The 15,588-nt window shown below is 43.5% G+C and overlaps 2 protein-coding genes across 2 annotated transcripts; both read left to right on the top strand.

Annotated features, from left to right (window-relative positions):
- The first annotated feature begins 432 nt into the window (after positions 1-432).
- Positions 433-4,141, top strand: psmd8 (proteasome 26S subunit, non-ATPase 8). The gene is made up of 7 exons (XM_027023664.2): positions 433-576; positions 1,458-1,530; positions 1,620-1,722; positions 1,935-2,100; positions 2,259-2,359; positions 2,837-2,948; positions 3,241-4,141. Exons 1-7 carry the CDS (start codon positions 466-468, stop codon positions 3,376-3,378), a joined length of 804 nt encoding a protein of 267 aa, XP_026879465.1. The 5' UTR covers positions 433-465; the 3' UTR covers positions 3,379-4,141.
- Positions 4,142-10,227: 6,086 nt separating this feature from the next.
- Positions 10,228-15,588, top strand: spred3 (sprouty related EVH1 domain containing 3). Its single transcript, XM_035525433.1, is given in 6 exon segments — positions 10,228-10,302; positions 12,531-12,696; positions 12,832-13,000; positions 13,200-13,349; positions 14,138-14,340; positions 14,608-15,588. Coding segments are annotated over 6 exon segments (1,680 nt in total). The 5' UTR covers positions 10,228-10,291.

Below are 15,588 nucleotides of genomic sequence, written 5' to 3'. Positions count from 1 at the left end.
TAATATTTCATTTATTTTTTAACATATAACTCTTTGGCTTGACTAAGCTCGGTGAAGGTTTACAATGGCAATAAAAGAATGTTCTGTATACAGTATCCACAGACTAGAATGAGAATCGCCATTATATCTCTTGAGATGAAAATGAAACATCACCCTTTTCTCTACGACTGGGAACTTCTCAAACCAAGGCCTACCTCCCCTAAACCCAGTGTGCCACAAAAAAGCTCTGTGGCATTTTGCAATTGGACTAGGAATGCACGTCAGGTTATTGTGCCACCAGAGTCAACATGATGAAGATTACAACCACTCGGTCACTTGAGTACAAAACTCTAACAATTTTAAAAGGACTATAAGGGTAGAGCGTCATCTATTGGTGATGATTCCTCGTTCCCATAACAACAGTATTTCACGACAGTTATACGCCGTATGTGTGTGCACCGGTGTCGTACGTTTTGCAGAATCACCATGGCGTCTGTGTTGAAAGAGACCGCAGGACTGTATGAAACGTTGAAAGCTGAATGGAATAAGAAAAACCCGAATTTAAACAAATGTGGAGAGATACTGAGCAAACTCAAGGTATTATATTTGACTCTTTGTTCAATAGTAGAGAAACAAAATCCTAGTTAAGGATCTGGAAATACTTTCTCAAAATGCCTGAAGACGTGTTGTGCTAGCTGCTACAAATTAGCCAGCTAACTAGTCATTAGTCATCCACTATTATTAGATTAGCTAGCTAGTTACTTATTTGGCATAAGAACGTGGACTGCACTGATGTGATTGACCGATGTATCTTTGAATTAATGGGGTGAACTGTATTCATGTTTTTATGTCCCGAGTTGATGGATAGCTAGCTACCTAGCTACGTACTCTTAGCTACTTATAGCTAGTTTGGTAGTTAGATAGAACCCCAGCTAGCTTGCTAAGCTATATGAGTTTGGAGAATAGAGTGTAACTTAGAAGACGCAGAATTTACCCAGTTCTGTGTAGGTGCACTGATGTTCGTTGTTTAATGGAAATACGTTTATTGTGTCTACGTCACGAATTTACCCTTTTCTTTTACGCAAGTTCACCCTGAAAGATAAAGTGTAGCTCAAGTAGACCCGAGCTTTAGATTAACATATTAATATCAGCCTCTTTAACGCTATAAATTTCCCTTATGGTATTAGTTATGCATTGTTAGATATTCACATTGAGATACCTTGTATGTGAAGCTTCGGGTAGAAATCCAGCAAGGAAACAGAATCGCTCACTGTGTGTGAGAAGAAGATTCTGGGGAGTAGTAAATCGTAATTTAGTTAACGCTACAGCAGTGTAACATACTGTAGTACAAATGGATTGGTAGGTATTAAATTTGTAATATTGTGTTGTAAAACAATATATCTAGCAAAATGACGTTTTGGATAATGGTATAGAGATACATATGCACACTTTAATCTGATTCCTCTGTTTCTTTGTAGATTTCTCTATTGGAATTGAATTTCTTGCCTACCACTGGGACTAAACTCACCAAGCAGCAGCTTATCTTGGCTCGTGAGTATTCCTGGAAGATAGGCAGCACTTTTCTTGCCAGCAGTAATTGCTACTGTGGCCGAGTAACCTCCAGCTTTTTGGGTTTGCAGGAGATGTGCTGGAGATTGGAGCTTTGTGGAGCATCCTGAAAAAAGACATTCCTTCTTTCGAGCGATACCTGGCTCAGCTGAAGTGTTATTACTTTGATTACAAGTAATTCCTCACACTTGCTTTTGCAACTTGACCTCCTTTTAGTATTGGGTGGAAGTGTACACTTTCCCGCCTTACAATTTAGAATTAAAAATCTATTACATTTTGTTTTTTTTAAATAATTGTTAGATTAATGGAACAGTCATCCTTTTTTCTTGCTTGTTTGTGCTTGCCATATTGAATGTTTTGTTACCCCGCCCTATTACCTCCTGCAGAGATGAATTGCCAGAGTCAGCCTACATGCACCAGCTGCTGGGTCTAAACCTACTCTTCCTGCTCTCTCAGAACAGAGTATCTGAGTTTCATACAGAGCTAGAGAGACTGAGTGCTAAAGACATCCAGACCAATGTGTACATCAGACACCCAGTTTCTTTAGAGCAGGTGAGGAATGTGTGTTGGAACAGAGTTAACTTGGATAACTCAAGGCTTATGTGACAGGAGTGGCTAAACACTGTTATGACATCAGATATTACCACTTGTGTTGTGCTACGTTTATGTGGTTCCTCAGAAAGACTCCTGATTTTTGATCTTTACTTCAGTACTTGATGGAGGGCAGTTATAACAAGGTGTTTCTTGCGAAAGGAAATATCCCTGCTGAGAGCTACACTTTCTTTATAGACATTCTTCTTGATACTATCCGGTAAGTTGTTTTATAGGGCTTTCCTATGACTCCCACCCAACAGGTTAGCAAATAATAACCAGAGCAACCTTTGGAATACCTGCATTTCTGAACACAGAACATTTATTAGCTTATTGTGCATTTTAGTGTAACTTCCTATATTAGTGGTAAATCAAAACTTAACTTAAGTCTTGGGCTTTAATGATTTAAATTCTGAATGGGGCTTTAATAACTTAGGCAGTCGTTTCCAGGACTAGGAAACTCTGATTCCACTGATCGTGTAGTATTGAAGCTCTTTATCATATGGATAGTGTTTGGAGCAAGATTGTAAAGGAAGAGTCACAGCTAAAGGCCCCTGCTAATCACACACAGTCCTTTGCTTATATTTACAAATGGCTCTCTACATGTTGCACTTGGCTGTAGAAAATAGGTGATCACTCTGTATAAGCGTTTCATAATGTACATGAATAGCTCCATATTCTGACCTTTCCTTTTTAGTGATGAGATTGCAGGATGCATCGAGAAGGCTTACGAGCAGATACAATTCAACGAGGCCACAAGGGCACTTTTCTTTCCCTCTACAAAAAAGATGACTGAATATGCTAAGAAAGTAAGCTCACGCTGCCTAGCCTGCACATGTCTTTGCTCTTCCTGGAGTCATTCTAATCATGTGGACAGGCAGTGCCATTTAAAAAATTGAGGCATTATGCTTAAGCCACTGAATGACATTATTGTTAAACTGTTAACCTTGTTTTTAATCATTTTTAAACATTATATTTGGATAAGTTATTTTTCTGCATTTATGTATATTTTCTGTGTTGAATGCTAATGATGTCTGAGCCAAACAGGCTTATAGTTCCATTGGGAGAGCTTTGAGCTGACTCGTGTGTTGTTCCTTGTAGAGGGGCTGGACACAGAGCCCTGATGGATACTACTCCTTCAGCTCCCAGCAACAGCGCACAGAGGAAGTGACTATCCCCTCCACAGAGCTGGCCCAGCAGGTCATCGAATATGCAAGACAGCTTGAGATGATTGTGTAGTGCAACCACAAAGGAGGCCTCTTTCACCACCCCAAATACACACACACACACACACACACACACACACATGCATCTATACATAGTAATCCATTTTGCTCAAACAACGTTTATACCCCCAGAGTAATATTTATGTACACCGGTGCTCACACATACATACACAGACATTAAAGGATTACTCTGCTTGCTGGCTATGAATGGTCCTTAAAACTGTTTTATCCTCTATTAAACACTTGTGCCTGTCTGAGTGGACATGAGGAAATCAGGACTCTTGATTAGTATGTCTGTGTGTGTTTGTGTGACATAAAATGCAATACTTTTGCATTACATATGCACAGTTTATCGCTGAGGAACAAGTACTTAAGCAGCAGCCCATGCTGGTGTGTAGTCAAATGTCTACAAGTTGCCATGTGTAATTCATTTGAGGGTTTTTGTCTCATTGTTTCTGATGGATTATAAAAGTAGAAATAAAATTTGGTTCTGACTTGTGCAAGTTTTAATTTTGTCAGAAGCCAAAGACTCATTGACTTGTTCACTGTTGCCCTCAGAATGTTTGCAGAATTACTACACATTTAGATGCCCCTGCCTTGTATCCTAGCAACCAAAAGAGGGTTGCTGTGAAAATTTGTGGGTGTTTTTTAATTGGTCATTTCTGGCACCCATTAATGGGCTGAATTCTACTTGATCAAAAAAAATGCAGCTGTTTATTTCAGTAATTGTTACAAACAATGATAATTCTTAAGAATAAAATTCTTTTTTGACCTTACTCTGTGTAGGTCTGGTGCTCTGAAATCCACTAATCACCATCTCAGTGCAAAGAAATAAATTGCATTTCACATGTAGATTTTTTATTCAGATGTAAATGCTGTGTTTGGCTTCTTTCAGCAGAGATATATGTCCACAGCACCAAGTCTGTTTTCAGCAGTGAGATGTTATGTCCACAGACATAACTCTCTGTTCTCCTGCCTCACTCTTAAAGCAAGAGAGGCAGCCAGTGTTGCCGTAGTTACCCAGGGTGGTTCACACAGGTAGTTCTGCTTCACATCAAACCTGATGCAAGAGAGAGAGGCAGTAAGTTCCACAATCATAACATTCAGTGGCAAAAAATGAAGTGCATTAGTCATTAGTTTTATTACTTGTATGTTAGATGTTTTTTTTGTTTTGTTTTTTTACTTTTAAGATACACTGGGGTTAAGTTTTTATTTAGTAGTTCTGTACTATTTAAAATAGATTAGCTTTTCTACTGACTGTATGTCAAGCCCTGAACTTAGTTCTTTAAGGTTTTGCCATGGGTGGGGCTGTGTGGGTGTGGCCCACCATCGTCTGACGTTGGGTGGAAGCACAGGGAGGCCTCTGTGAGAGCACCACGCCCTGCGTGGGCACACCGTGTCAGTGGTGAAGGGATGCCAGCGACCCTCTGGATGCAATGTCAGCTCTGGAGATATAGGAGCGAGAGGAGGAGCAGCCTCCTGTGTTGTCATCTCCTTCACTGCCTCTGTCTGTGCATTCGTGTGTGCTTCCATCTTGCTGAGGTGTTTTCTCCTAACTGCTGTCTGAGTGTATAGAGCAGCAGACGAGCTGGTAAAATTTTCAGAAATGTCCAGCTCGACTTCAGGTGACTGTTCTGCACAAGCAGTTTCTGAAGTGGCGGTAAAGTTGGAGAAAACCATCAAGTCTTCAGGAACATCCTCTGAGGCCTTACCGAGAAGAGTTGTGGACTGTGTATGTGAAGGCTCTAATAAGGAAGAATCACCTGCTGCAGAAAATGAGGTTTGAGGTTGAGGCATTGAAAATTGGGTGACTCGGCTAAACATGTAGACCGGACCTTCTTTAAACTCGGGGACAAAAACATAGTTGAAGGACTGTGAAAATTTGTTTTGATTTGATGCGCCAAAGGTGTCATCCCTTTGACATAACTCAGTAACAAATGTGTTATTAGTGTGAGCTGCACAGGTGACGGCTGGGGTCTGCTTCTCTGCACTCCCAGTGACCTCTGTGTGAACCATCATTTCTGCATCTTTGTTTCTCTCCTTATCATTAGCACAGTGTGAAATTTCTTCAGTCTTTGTTGCCATCGTGGATTTACTCTGTCTTGTGAGTTTTCCTTTCTTCCTCGCTAAGAATGATCCTCCAGAAGACAAGCACGGGGAGCATCTCAAGGTGTCTCCTTTGGTAGGATTTCTTTGGTTGGGTACTGGAGTTAGGACAGCAGACTGAGCATGTTTGGACTGAGGTGACTGCTTATTAGTTGGTCTGCTCAATCTGGCCTTCTTCACAACTTGGTTCCTCTTTCCCTCATGGCGTGAAGGGTTGACCTTTGGAGATGCACCTTTGACAGCCTCCTGGTAAGGAATACCATTTAGTGCTCTCCTCACCGCTGCCTGCATCTGGGGCTTGGGCAGAACTTCATGTTTCTTAAAATATTCAATCCTGTAAAGAAACCAATTGGAGGACTTTAAACAAGTCCACTTACACTAACCTTAGTAGACATTTTTTTGTTGTTTCATGCTGAAACACATAATTCAGTGACATGCAGTGATGGATAAAGTTCAAGTTCACACTTCCTGAAATGGAATAGCTAATTGGTAAAATTATACACATATTTACTTCAGGGTGACATTGGAGCATTATGATACCTTGACTTGGAAGAAAAATGTAGTGAAAATATATTGTTTTAAAATATCTCTTATGATTCTGAAATTTCCTTTTAGGTCTGAACTTCAAAGGAATCACAACAGACCACATCCTTTGGGTTCCTATTTGGAAAATAATTAGATACCAACCATCCAGCAAATTCAGCAAAATACGTTGCTGTCTAAACTTCAGTTACAGATCATATCCCACCTGGAGTCAATTTGAGCAAGCAGGTTGAGGTTCAGCCACTCCACATTCACAGGTTTTCCCGAACAATGAGCACATTCTGAAATACATTTTTTGCTTCCTTTATCACAGGTGCACTTATCGCTGCTCTCCAGTTTTGTGGCTGTGGTATTGGATGATACTTGTAGTTTTGTTTTAGATTGTATCACTGGTGTATTTGTATATGGTGCAGTGAGAATTTCTGCAGTGGTCACAGGCCTGTTGGTCACTTTCAAGGTGTGGTCTGTCTTTTCCAGCAGCTGAGTTGTCCCAGGTAGCCGAGGTGGTGGAGATGCCTCAATCGGCATAGCTGGAGTTTCCTTCCAAGGACACCTGGGTGCTATAGCGGGCTGGCAAAGTTGCTCAGCAGCTGTGTTACAAAGGCTCGGTGTGACCAAAGCTGCAAGCACAGGTGGAGGTGCAGGCACAGAGTTTTGAAGACAAGATGATGCAGCAATGCTGCTGCTTCTAGAAGCATCAAAGAGGATTTCTGACAGACTGTGCAACTGCTGTTCATGGCAGGTATTTTGGATTTTAGAGATAGATGGTACAGTCTGTTCTGGCTGTAGGACTGCTGTGTCTTTGCCCACAGGACAGGCTGAGGACTGTGATGGATTGGTGCATGTAACTGGCAGCAAGGGGCAAAATAAAGTTTGGCCCACACAAGATGAAAACTCATGTGTGCTTTTAAGTTGCTGAGGGAGCTCAGGTGTGTGTTTGAGTTGCTGAGGCAGCTCAGGTGTGTGTTTGAGATGCTGAGGGAGCTCAGGTGTGTGTTTGAGTTGCTGAGGGAGCTCAGGTGTGTGTTTGAGTTGCTGAGGCAGCTCAGGTGTGTGTTTGAGTTGCTGAGGCAGCTCAGGTGTGTGTTTGAGTTGCTGAGACAGCTCAGGTGTGTGTTTGAGTTGCTGAGGGAGCTCAGGTGTGTGTTTGAGTTGCTGAGGGAGCTCAGGTGTGTGTTTGAGTTGCTGAGACAGCTCAGGTGTGTGTTTGATTTGTTGCAGGAGCTCAGGTGTGTGTTTGAGTTGCTGAGGGAGCTCAGGTGCTGCTGAGGCCTGCGCTGGTGTCAGCTCTTTAGATATGGCTCTCCTCGGGTTTCCTCTCTCAGCATATGTCTGGGGCCCTCTCCCTCTCTGGGTTCTCGTCCCTACTTCCTTCCTCTCCACTAAACTTTTCTTTTGCTTCTCCTGCTCAGACTGGCTGTTCCCCATCCTTCCCCAGTTACTCTGCCATAAATATTCCAACATGAATCATTGTGAGCATCAATCCATCTGATGTGTCTTTCTCAAAATGGATCGCTTTTCACTCATTCATTCATTCATTCATTCATTCATTCATTCATTCATTCATTTATTGATATATCAGATATCATTAGTCTCCATATGGAGGAGCAAAGCATAGCACACCTTAATTTACCTAGCTAGTATGGTAGCTAATTTTAACAAACGCTCTCACAGTCTCAGAGTGCAGTCTGTAAGTATTTGAAATCTTGTACAATGTTATTTAGTGCCTGAACGGAATCATATTGTATATGAAGTTACATACAATGAAACTATGAAGACAATAAGTTTTAATTTAAAAGTATGCACATGTGCACTGAGTGAACTGTGAAGAAATAGCTTGTGGGATTGCAAAGCACTGTTACTGCCAGACAAACAGGCTATAATGAGCCAGAACACCAGAATCGGAGACATAACAAAAACATGAGATGTGTCAAAACGAAACTGAACACCAGAAATAGAGACATAGCAAAAACATGAGGAACAAGTAAGAATGACTCAAGTGAGAAAGTACTCGAGACCACAGCAAAAAAGTAAACAACATGGCAGACCACAGAAGATTACATTATCTTAGAGGAAAAAAATATTGTGCAAACTACTTTAACCCTCATACCTCCCAAAAACAGATAGCTATATACTGGTATACCTACATTCCTCATCATCTGTCAAACATGAGGTTGAAGGATGAATTCTAAAGTGAACACAAGCATCTTAACCTCTCGCGTTCAACCAGATCAAAGCACCACTGAGAGCACTTACCAAACGCAAACGCCTATAAAACAAGCAGGAAGTCGCAGTGCATCACGAGGAAAAGATACCCAGCATCTGGTATCAGTGTTAGTGGCTCATATACTCCAGGCAGTCATTGATCACTAAGGATTTACCCACTAAGTACTAAGCATGTTATTTATTAGAATGTCAATTACACGTGGTTCCTCGAAATTAGGTATTGTGTTTAAAAACCACTGCAGGTTAGTTACTAATATATTTAACCCCAGTGTATCATTTTAAATCCAGCCTGTTGTAGAGAACAAAGACCAAAAATTCTCACTATTCAAATACTAACGGACTGCACAGTAGTCTGCATTGAATAATAGTACAAAATTATTTCTTGTATTTTATAAACAAATATTACTTTAATTACATTTCATATGCATGATCAAATAGGATAGCACACAATTAAAAAACTATTAAAAAATCTATTATCTGGCTAGGTTAGCTTTAGCTAGCCTAACTAAGTTAACCGAGTTTAGGTCGCCATATTTTACGTTTGTCATAAAGGAATTCAGGCTTGAACAGCTCTTACCTCGCAGAAGCACGTAACGTTATTTCACAGACGTTTAGCAAGCTGGCATTAAGTTTCTTTCTTTTTGTAGCTTGTGTAGCTTTTTTTTCCTCAATAGGACGCCACAGTAAGCGACATTAAGGAATTCTACAAACGTTGTTTAGTCATCACGGAAATTCGAATGAAAATAAACTGCCCTCGTGCACAGATTGTATAGGCTATAAATTCCGGTCTTACAACGCATTGCTACTACACACTGATACACATAGGCTATTTTGACTTAGATTTCATTGGATACATTATGCCAGTAGGTGCTATAATAATGTCGCCTAATACTTACTCCATGATAAAATAAAAAAAAACAAAACAAAAAACCAGAATGTTTATATATTTATAATCGTCCATATGTAGCCTCTTTTGTTTGAGGATAAATAGGTTAATCAATGCAGGCTACTAATACAAAACCGCGTTAATCTGCAGTGGTTGTTTATCAATGGCAGGCTATTTGATTTGACTCCGAGTGAACATGAATGGGAGTTGAACGGGATGAATGGAGACAGCCCAGTGGAAACTAGTGAGAATTCTATCATGGCTCCGCCAGCTCTGCGTCGTAGAGAGGGAGCTGTCCAAGGTGCTGAATAATATTGTCCGCCACGGATTTATGGATTTTGTGAGTAGGCAGTAAATACTAGAAGGCCTTCATCGCCTAGTTATGACACTAAATGCTGGATAATTACTTTATATTCACTGGTTAGTGGGTTATTCTGGGCTATTACAATATTTTTGTCTAGATTCTTAACTTTAGTTCTCGCGTTACTTTAGCCCAAGCTCATTTATTAGTCGCCCGCATACATTAGCCTGCCAGTTTGTAGAGACGGCTTACAGTGAACATTTAATGTTGCACCTCACAAACGAAATATGTACGAACGCGATACCCGCGGTGTCGTGAGGAACTGGTCTATATGAATGCGTCTTGGACTGTAGGTGTCGTCGCCGGAGAATGATCTGGTGTTGCGATGGTCAGAAGGGATCGCGGCAGGTAGAGTACGAGGAAAAGAAACAGGGAGGGAGTTATTGAGCGAGAGAGAGAGAGAGAGAGAGAGAGAGAGAGAGAGAAGGTGGGAGGTAGCGGGCGGGAGGATGCTGCCGCTGGTGCCAGCGGAAAATGGCTGCTGCAATCTCAAGCCCATCCTGACACACCGAAACGATATAAAGGTGGACAGAGAAAAGATAAGAAAATGAGAACAGCGAGTGCGACTGAGAGAGAGTGAGTGTGCGTGCGTGCGTGTGCGCGCGCGTGCGTGTGTGTGTGTGCGTGCGTGCGTGCGTGCGTGAGTGTGTGTGTGTGTGTGTGTGTGTGTGTGTGTGTGTGTGTGTGTGTGTGTGTGTGTTTGAGTAAGTGAGCGCGCGCGCGTGTGTGTTCTGGTGAGAAGGGAGATAAAAAAGACAGGAGACCGGGGGGCAGCCAGCTCGAAGCGGCGAGCAACACCGAGCCATGGAGGGCGAGTAAGTCCTTACATTTTTATTTGACCAAACATTACAACGGACTAAAACAGATGGGCTGTGAAACAGATTCATTTGTACAACCTCTAATGGACTGTAAGACGGTCATACGACCACCAAATGCGCTTACAACTGGTGTAGTTGGTTAAAAAAGAAACCTATTACGTAGTGATAGCTATCAACAGTGTATACCCTATTCTACATACGTCCATGAAAATAACATTTTTGAAAACGCAAATAATTTGACAACATGTGAACCACAGTGTACAAAACCTTGTACAGGAAATATTCAATGCCGTATCAAAGACAAATAGGTTGCCAGTTTGTGTTTTATCTTCAAAATACGCAGTGGGCAGTCGTACGTCTTTGTCTCGAACATTTGTGGAGAATCCATGTAGCCATGAAATATGTCAGGGAATGTGAAAATCTACAGAAAAAATGAACAAAATATGGCGTGTTTTCGGGCAACCTCGCGTTACGGATTACATTCGCGGATGGAGCTTAATAGAAAGGAAGAGGAGTGACTGCCTCGTGAATTTTTATCAACGTGTCTCGAGTTTCATTATGATTTTTAAAGCCAAACTTTATGAATGAAATGTGATTTTTCTCTCTCCCCCTCTTCCTCAACTCCCTCCTCTTCTTCTTTCTCTCATGTCGCCCCCTCCCCCCAGCGCTCGTGTTCGCCGTCCATCCTTGCACCCACTCATCTTTCCTCTTCTTCACGATTATGTTTTTATACCCTCTAATATAACATTTCCGTTGGAATCGGCCAGTTTGATTATATTTCATTCATAAAACAGTGGATGTCGGGGTGTGCGAGTGAGTGCGTATGTGTGATGATGATACGCGGAGAAAGACGAACGCAGTGTCTCCTAATAATTACCAGCGCGTAATACTGATGAACCTCTAAATCAAAAATACATGTATATATGTGTGCATGCATGTGATTATTTGCGTTTATTATGACATGATTTTAATGGGCCCTTTTGGTTTGGAAAAATGACTCAAGCTCCAGCGTGGCTGTACTGGCTCATAGCACGGGCCTCGTATGGCGAATGGGCGCGTTCATTGATATATCTCCGTGAGAAAAGCTGAGAAGCTTTCTCGTCTCCCCCTCGCTCATTCGCTCCTCACTAGGGCCAATCTGAAGCTGGCTCCACGATTATTTCCTTTAAGTGCTATTTCCTCGTTGCCATTCATTTATTCAGTGTTTATCTCCTTGTTCAGCCCGACTGAAATATTCCCGTTTTCGCCTGAACGCGAACACATTCACCCTTTATGTCTCCCGTTGGATCAATTCGAGCCAACAATGTAAAGCTAATGGTGGATAAGAATAAATTAGTCCATGTATTAAAAACAAGATTACGTTTACCTCGCCCACGTGACCATCCATTAAAACCCGTGCTGCTTCCTGTCATTGATACAATCGTGCCTTCCTGGCTGGGCTTTCGGGATAAAACTGATGTTAAAATGGACACAAACGGAAAACATTTGTGTCTTTTTAAACACGTTAAATATTAAAAAAAAATGACTATTCATCTTGTTCGTGGCTGTGTTATTCTAACAACAAAGAAAACAGTAATGGAGAAAGCATCTATAGTGGTCGCAGCACCTCTTGTTATCATTTTCAGTGAAGTATCCATAGACGTTTTTACTGTCACTGTTCAAGACTACCTTCTCTTCTTGTTGGCCAAGGCAGTGTGCTGGTTTACAGCTCTCTGTTTGATTTCTTTCTTGCTGGTTTTCTTATGTTCGTTGTTTATTTTGATTTTGTGTGTATAGCACATGTTTATGAATAATGTGTATATAGGTTTTTAGATAAATGTGTAAATGTATGTGTGTAATGTGCATTTATGTAGATGGTTAAGCGTGTGTGTCTGTGTGTGTAATGGGTATATATGTAGGTGGTAAACTGGGTGTAACATGCGTTTATGTAGGTTAAGTGTGTATGTGTGTGTGAGAGAGAGTGTGTAATGTTCATATATGTAGGTCCTTAACTATGTGAATATAATGTGTGTGTGTGAGAGAGAGAGAGAGAGAGAGAGAGAGAGAGAGAGAGAGTTATTGCATATATGTAGGTTGCTAACTGTGTGTGTGTGAGTGTAATGTACATTTATGTAAGTGCTTAAGTGTGTGAGTGTATTATGCATATGTATAGGTGCATAAATGTGTGTGTGTGGAAGTTTCATGCTTAACCAGACTGTGTCCTCACACCTCGTATTTCCCCACAGTGTGCGTGTCCGTGCAGTGGTGATGACACGTGATGACTCTAGTGGCGGCTGGGTGCCCCTTGGAGGCGGTGGCCTGAGCCACGTCGTCATCTGTAAGGGGCGGAGCTCGGAAGGCAGAGGACGGAGGGAATATGTCATCCGTGGGGAGCGGCTGCGTGATCGAGCAGTGAGTGTGTGCGTGTGTTTATGCCTGTCTTGTTGTTGCTTTGCTGAGGACTCTGAGTTGTTTGTAGTGTGGGACAGAAGAAGACAGGTGGTGTCCCACTGGCAGACCCACACTGACCCACCTCTCTTTGTGTAGCCCGTGCTTGAGTGTGCTGTTCAGAAGGGTTTGGTCTACAACAAGGTGAATCCCATCTTCCACCACTGGCGTGTGGATGAGAGGAAGTTTGGCCTGACTTTCCAGAGTCCAGCTGATGCCGTCTCATTTGAGAAAGGCCTTCAAAGTGTCCTTGACAAGCTGGACAGAGGTAACATGATATAATCAGGATTACAAAAATCAGAGGTTTGGTTTTTTTTTTTGCAACACTGCTAACTTTTGTTAGGTTTTACACACACAGACAGCTACCAATTCCTTGTTAGGATTAGCAATGACATATAGTCCAGTTCAGTTTCTCACAAGAAAATATTGAAATCACTTTGTGTTTCTCCATCATGTGTGCTTTTAAGGATCTGACTCACCTTCTTCGTCCACACCAGAAGAGGGAGACACTGAAGACGATGGTCAAGCAGTGAGTCTTTTTCCTGTTTTCTTTATAAACCGTATCACCACTGTATCAACTAACTTATGCCAAAGCCAGCCTGAGGAAAATAAAGCCTTCCTAACTTTCTTTACTCCAAATCCACCTGGCAAATATTTGAAACAAAGATGTAATTCTGCTTTTGATTTTCATTTATGGTCTGCTAGTTAATAGTTTAATAGTGAAAACGTTAGACTGAAAGGTTTCATATGAAACTGCATCATTTGCAAATGAAGAAACCCCAGAAAATCAATGTACTCCGATATATCCTGATTGCGATTCCTGGACAGGTATTACAATGAATTCCCTGTAGACCCTGAAGATAAACCTACATCACCTTTCCACTTTTTCACTAAATTTTCCAACAGATTACATCTGATACAAAGTTTATGTGCATTAGCCCTCATAGAATGAGTACAGTAGTACACATCTGAACCTCCTGTGGACAGCAGAGGGTTACTTCACAGGCTCTGTGAAAGTGCCCATTTACTTTGCTCTTGGGGAAGCCATATAGTGTCTTTACATAACCTGTAGATTTTAGGACCAATTTAATCTCGAAACGATTCAATGGAGATCCAACTGTTGAGATTACTTTTTCTCATTGTTTTAAAGTTCAAAATCACAATGTCACCACATAGTAGCCAGTTCAAGTAAATGTTTGACTAATGATTGCAGAAAGGACTTTTATTTTGTGATTTTACAGCTGCTGGGACAGAGTTAGATACACGGAGCAGCATAACAACCATGTGTGTGTACATCCAGTGAGAGTGGGAGGCTATAAAATAGGGCTGCATGAACATAGGCTTTCCAGCTCAAGGTTTCTGTGGTTTGCATGTCTAATGTGTGTCTTGTTGGCACTCACTATAGCTGGATCTACACTTTTGATGATTTGCAGTCTGTCTTAGTCTCACACAGGCAGTGAGTCGTCCTCCAACAGCAGGAAGGAGATGTTGCCCAAGCCCATCACCATAGTGACCAGCGAGTCCTCCTCAACCTGTTTTATGCGCTCTGCAGCGGAGGAGTTCGGGTATGGGGCGGGGCATATTGGCACCACCCACACCCCTGCCCAGGTAAAGCTGTCTTCACCTGCTCATCAAAGAGCAAGCAAGAACACACGCTGAACAACAAATACCGTTCAGTTCTGCAAATGCTCGAGCTGCTGTCACTGGTTGCAGACTCATTTTAACAGTAGCTGCATCTGTATGATAGTCACAGAGGACTCTGCTGATATCACCTATTGACATCGCAGCTCAGGTCCACCTGTGCGGATGTGGATGATCTTCCGTTATGGTGCTCATTGCCCTTTCTCTTGTTTTCGTCGCTTTACTTTTGCTCAGGTGCATACAAGGCCTGCCCAGCACCAGCTCGCTCAAGTAACGGCCGTGTTGAACCCTCCGGCCCCGCCCCCTCCTCCTCCTGCTCCTCCCACTCCTCCCCTGGCTCCTACTGCTTCTTCTCCCCTCTCCCCTACAATCTCCCTGCTGGAGGAGGGTGACTTACGCAGTCTCGACCCATGCAAGGACCTGTGGGGCTCGCGGGGTTACGAGGATTACCGGCGAGCTGGGGCCACGCGGACCAAGGTGGGGGGCCTGACGGGTGGTGTGGTGGTGGGAGGTGGGCCGGACAAGTCGGAGCTGTGTGTGGTGCGCTTCCAGAAGGAGCTGGCGGGGGTGGGGACCACGGGCTGTGAGGTCACTGTTCGGCTGGACACCAAAGGCTCTCAGCGGCGCTCTTCGCCCACCTGCACGTCCAATGCCGCGCCAGGAGCGTCCTCGGCCGGCGGCTCCCCGCCTGAGACGGGCAAAGGCTCGCCCTCACCCTGCTGCATCCACACCTCGCTCGCCACACCCCGCTCCCGGACTCGCAAGCGAGGCGGCAGCAGCGGGGGCGGAGCCTCCGGGGGAGGTGACGCGGTTTCTCCCGACGACGACAGCCCGTGCCCGCAGGGCTCCTCCTCCTGCTCGTCCCGCTGCGTGTACTGCCGGTCGGTGTTCAGCGCCTCGGAGAACGGACGCGGGCGCTGCCGGGACGCCCCGGACCCTGCTCTGCGCTGCCTGCGCCAGTGGACGTGTGTGTGGTGCGCGGAGAGCCTGCTCTACCACTGCATGTCGGACTCGGAGGGCGAGTTCTGGGAGCCGTGCTCGTGCGAGGACTCGCTGGGCCGGCGGCCCCACCCGCTCTGCTGCGCCCGCTGGCTGGCCCTGCTGGCTCTGTCCCTCTTTGTGCCCTGCATGTGCTGCTACCTGCCTCTGCGCGGCTGCCTGCGCTGCGGAGAGCGCTGTGGCTGCTGTGGGGGGAAGCACAAGGCGGTGCGGTGA

This window comes from Electrophorus electricus, chromosome 4 (genome assembly GCF_013358815.1).
Source record: "Electrophorus electricus isolate fEleEle1 chromosome 4, fEleEle1.pri, whole genome shotgun sequence".
Classification (NCBI taxonomy): Eukaryota; Metazoa; Chordata; class Actinopteri; order Gymnotiformes; family Gymnotidae; genus Electrophorus; species Electrophorus electricus.
This window is presented reverse-complemented; position numbering and strand designations above follow the sequence as displayed.

Excerpts from the sequence above, each read along its gene's own strand:
- psmd8 (XM_027023664.2), top strand. The coding sequence starts at position 466 with ATGGCGTCTGTGTTGAAAGAGACCGCAGGACTGTATGAAACGTTGAAA. Across the intron at positions 577-1,457 it reads AGATACTGAGCAAACTCAAG|ATTTCTCTATTGGAATTGAA; the intron begins GTATTATATTTG and ends GTTTCTTTGTAG. Across the intron at positions 2,101-2,258 it reads ACCCAGTTTCTTTAGAGCAG|TACTTGATGGAGGGCAGTTA; the intron begins GTGAGGAATGTG and ends TCTTTACTTCAG.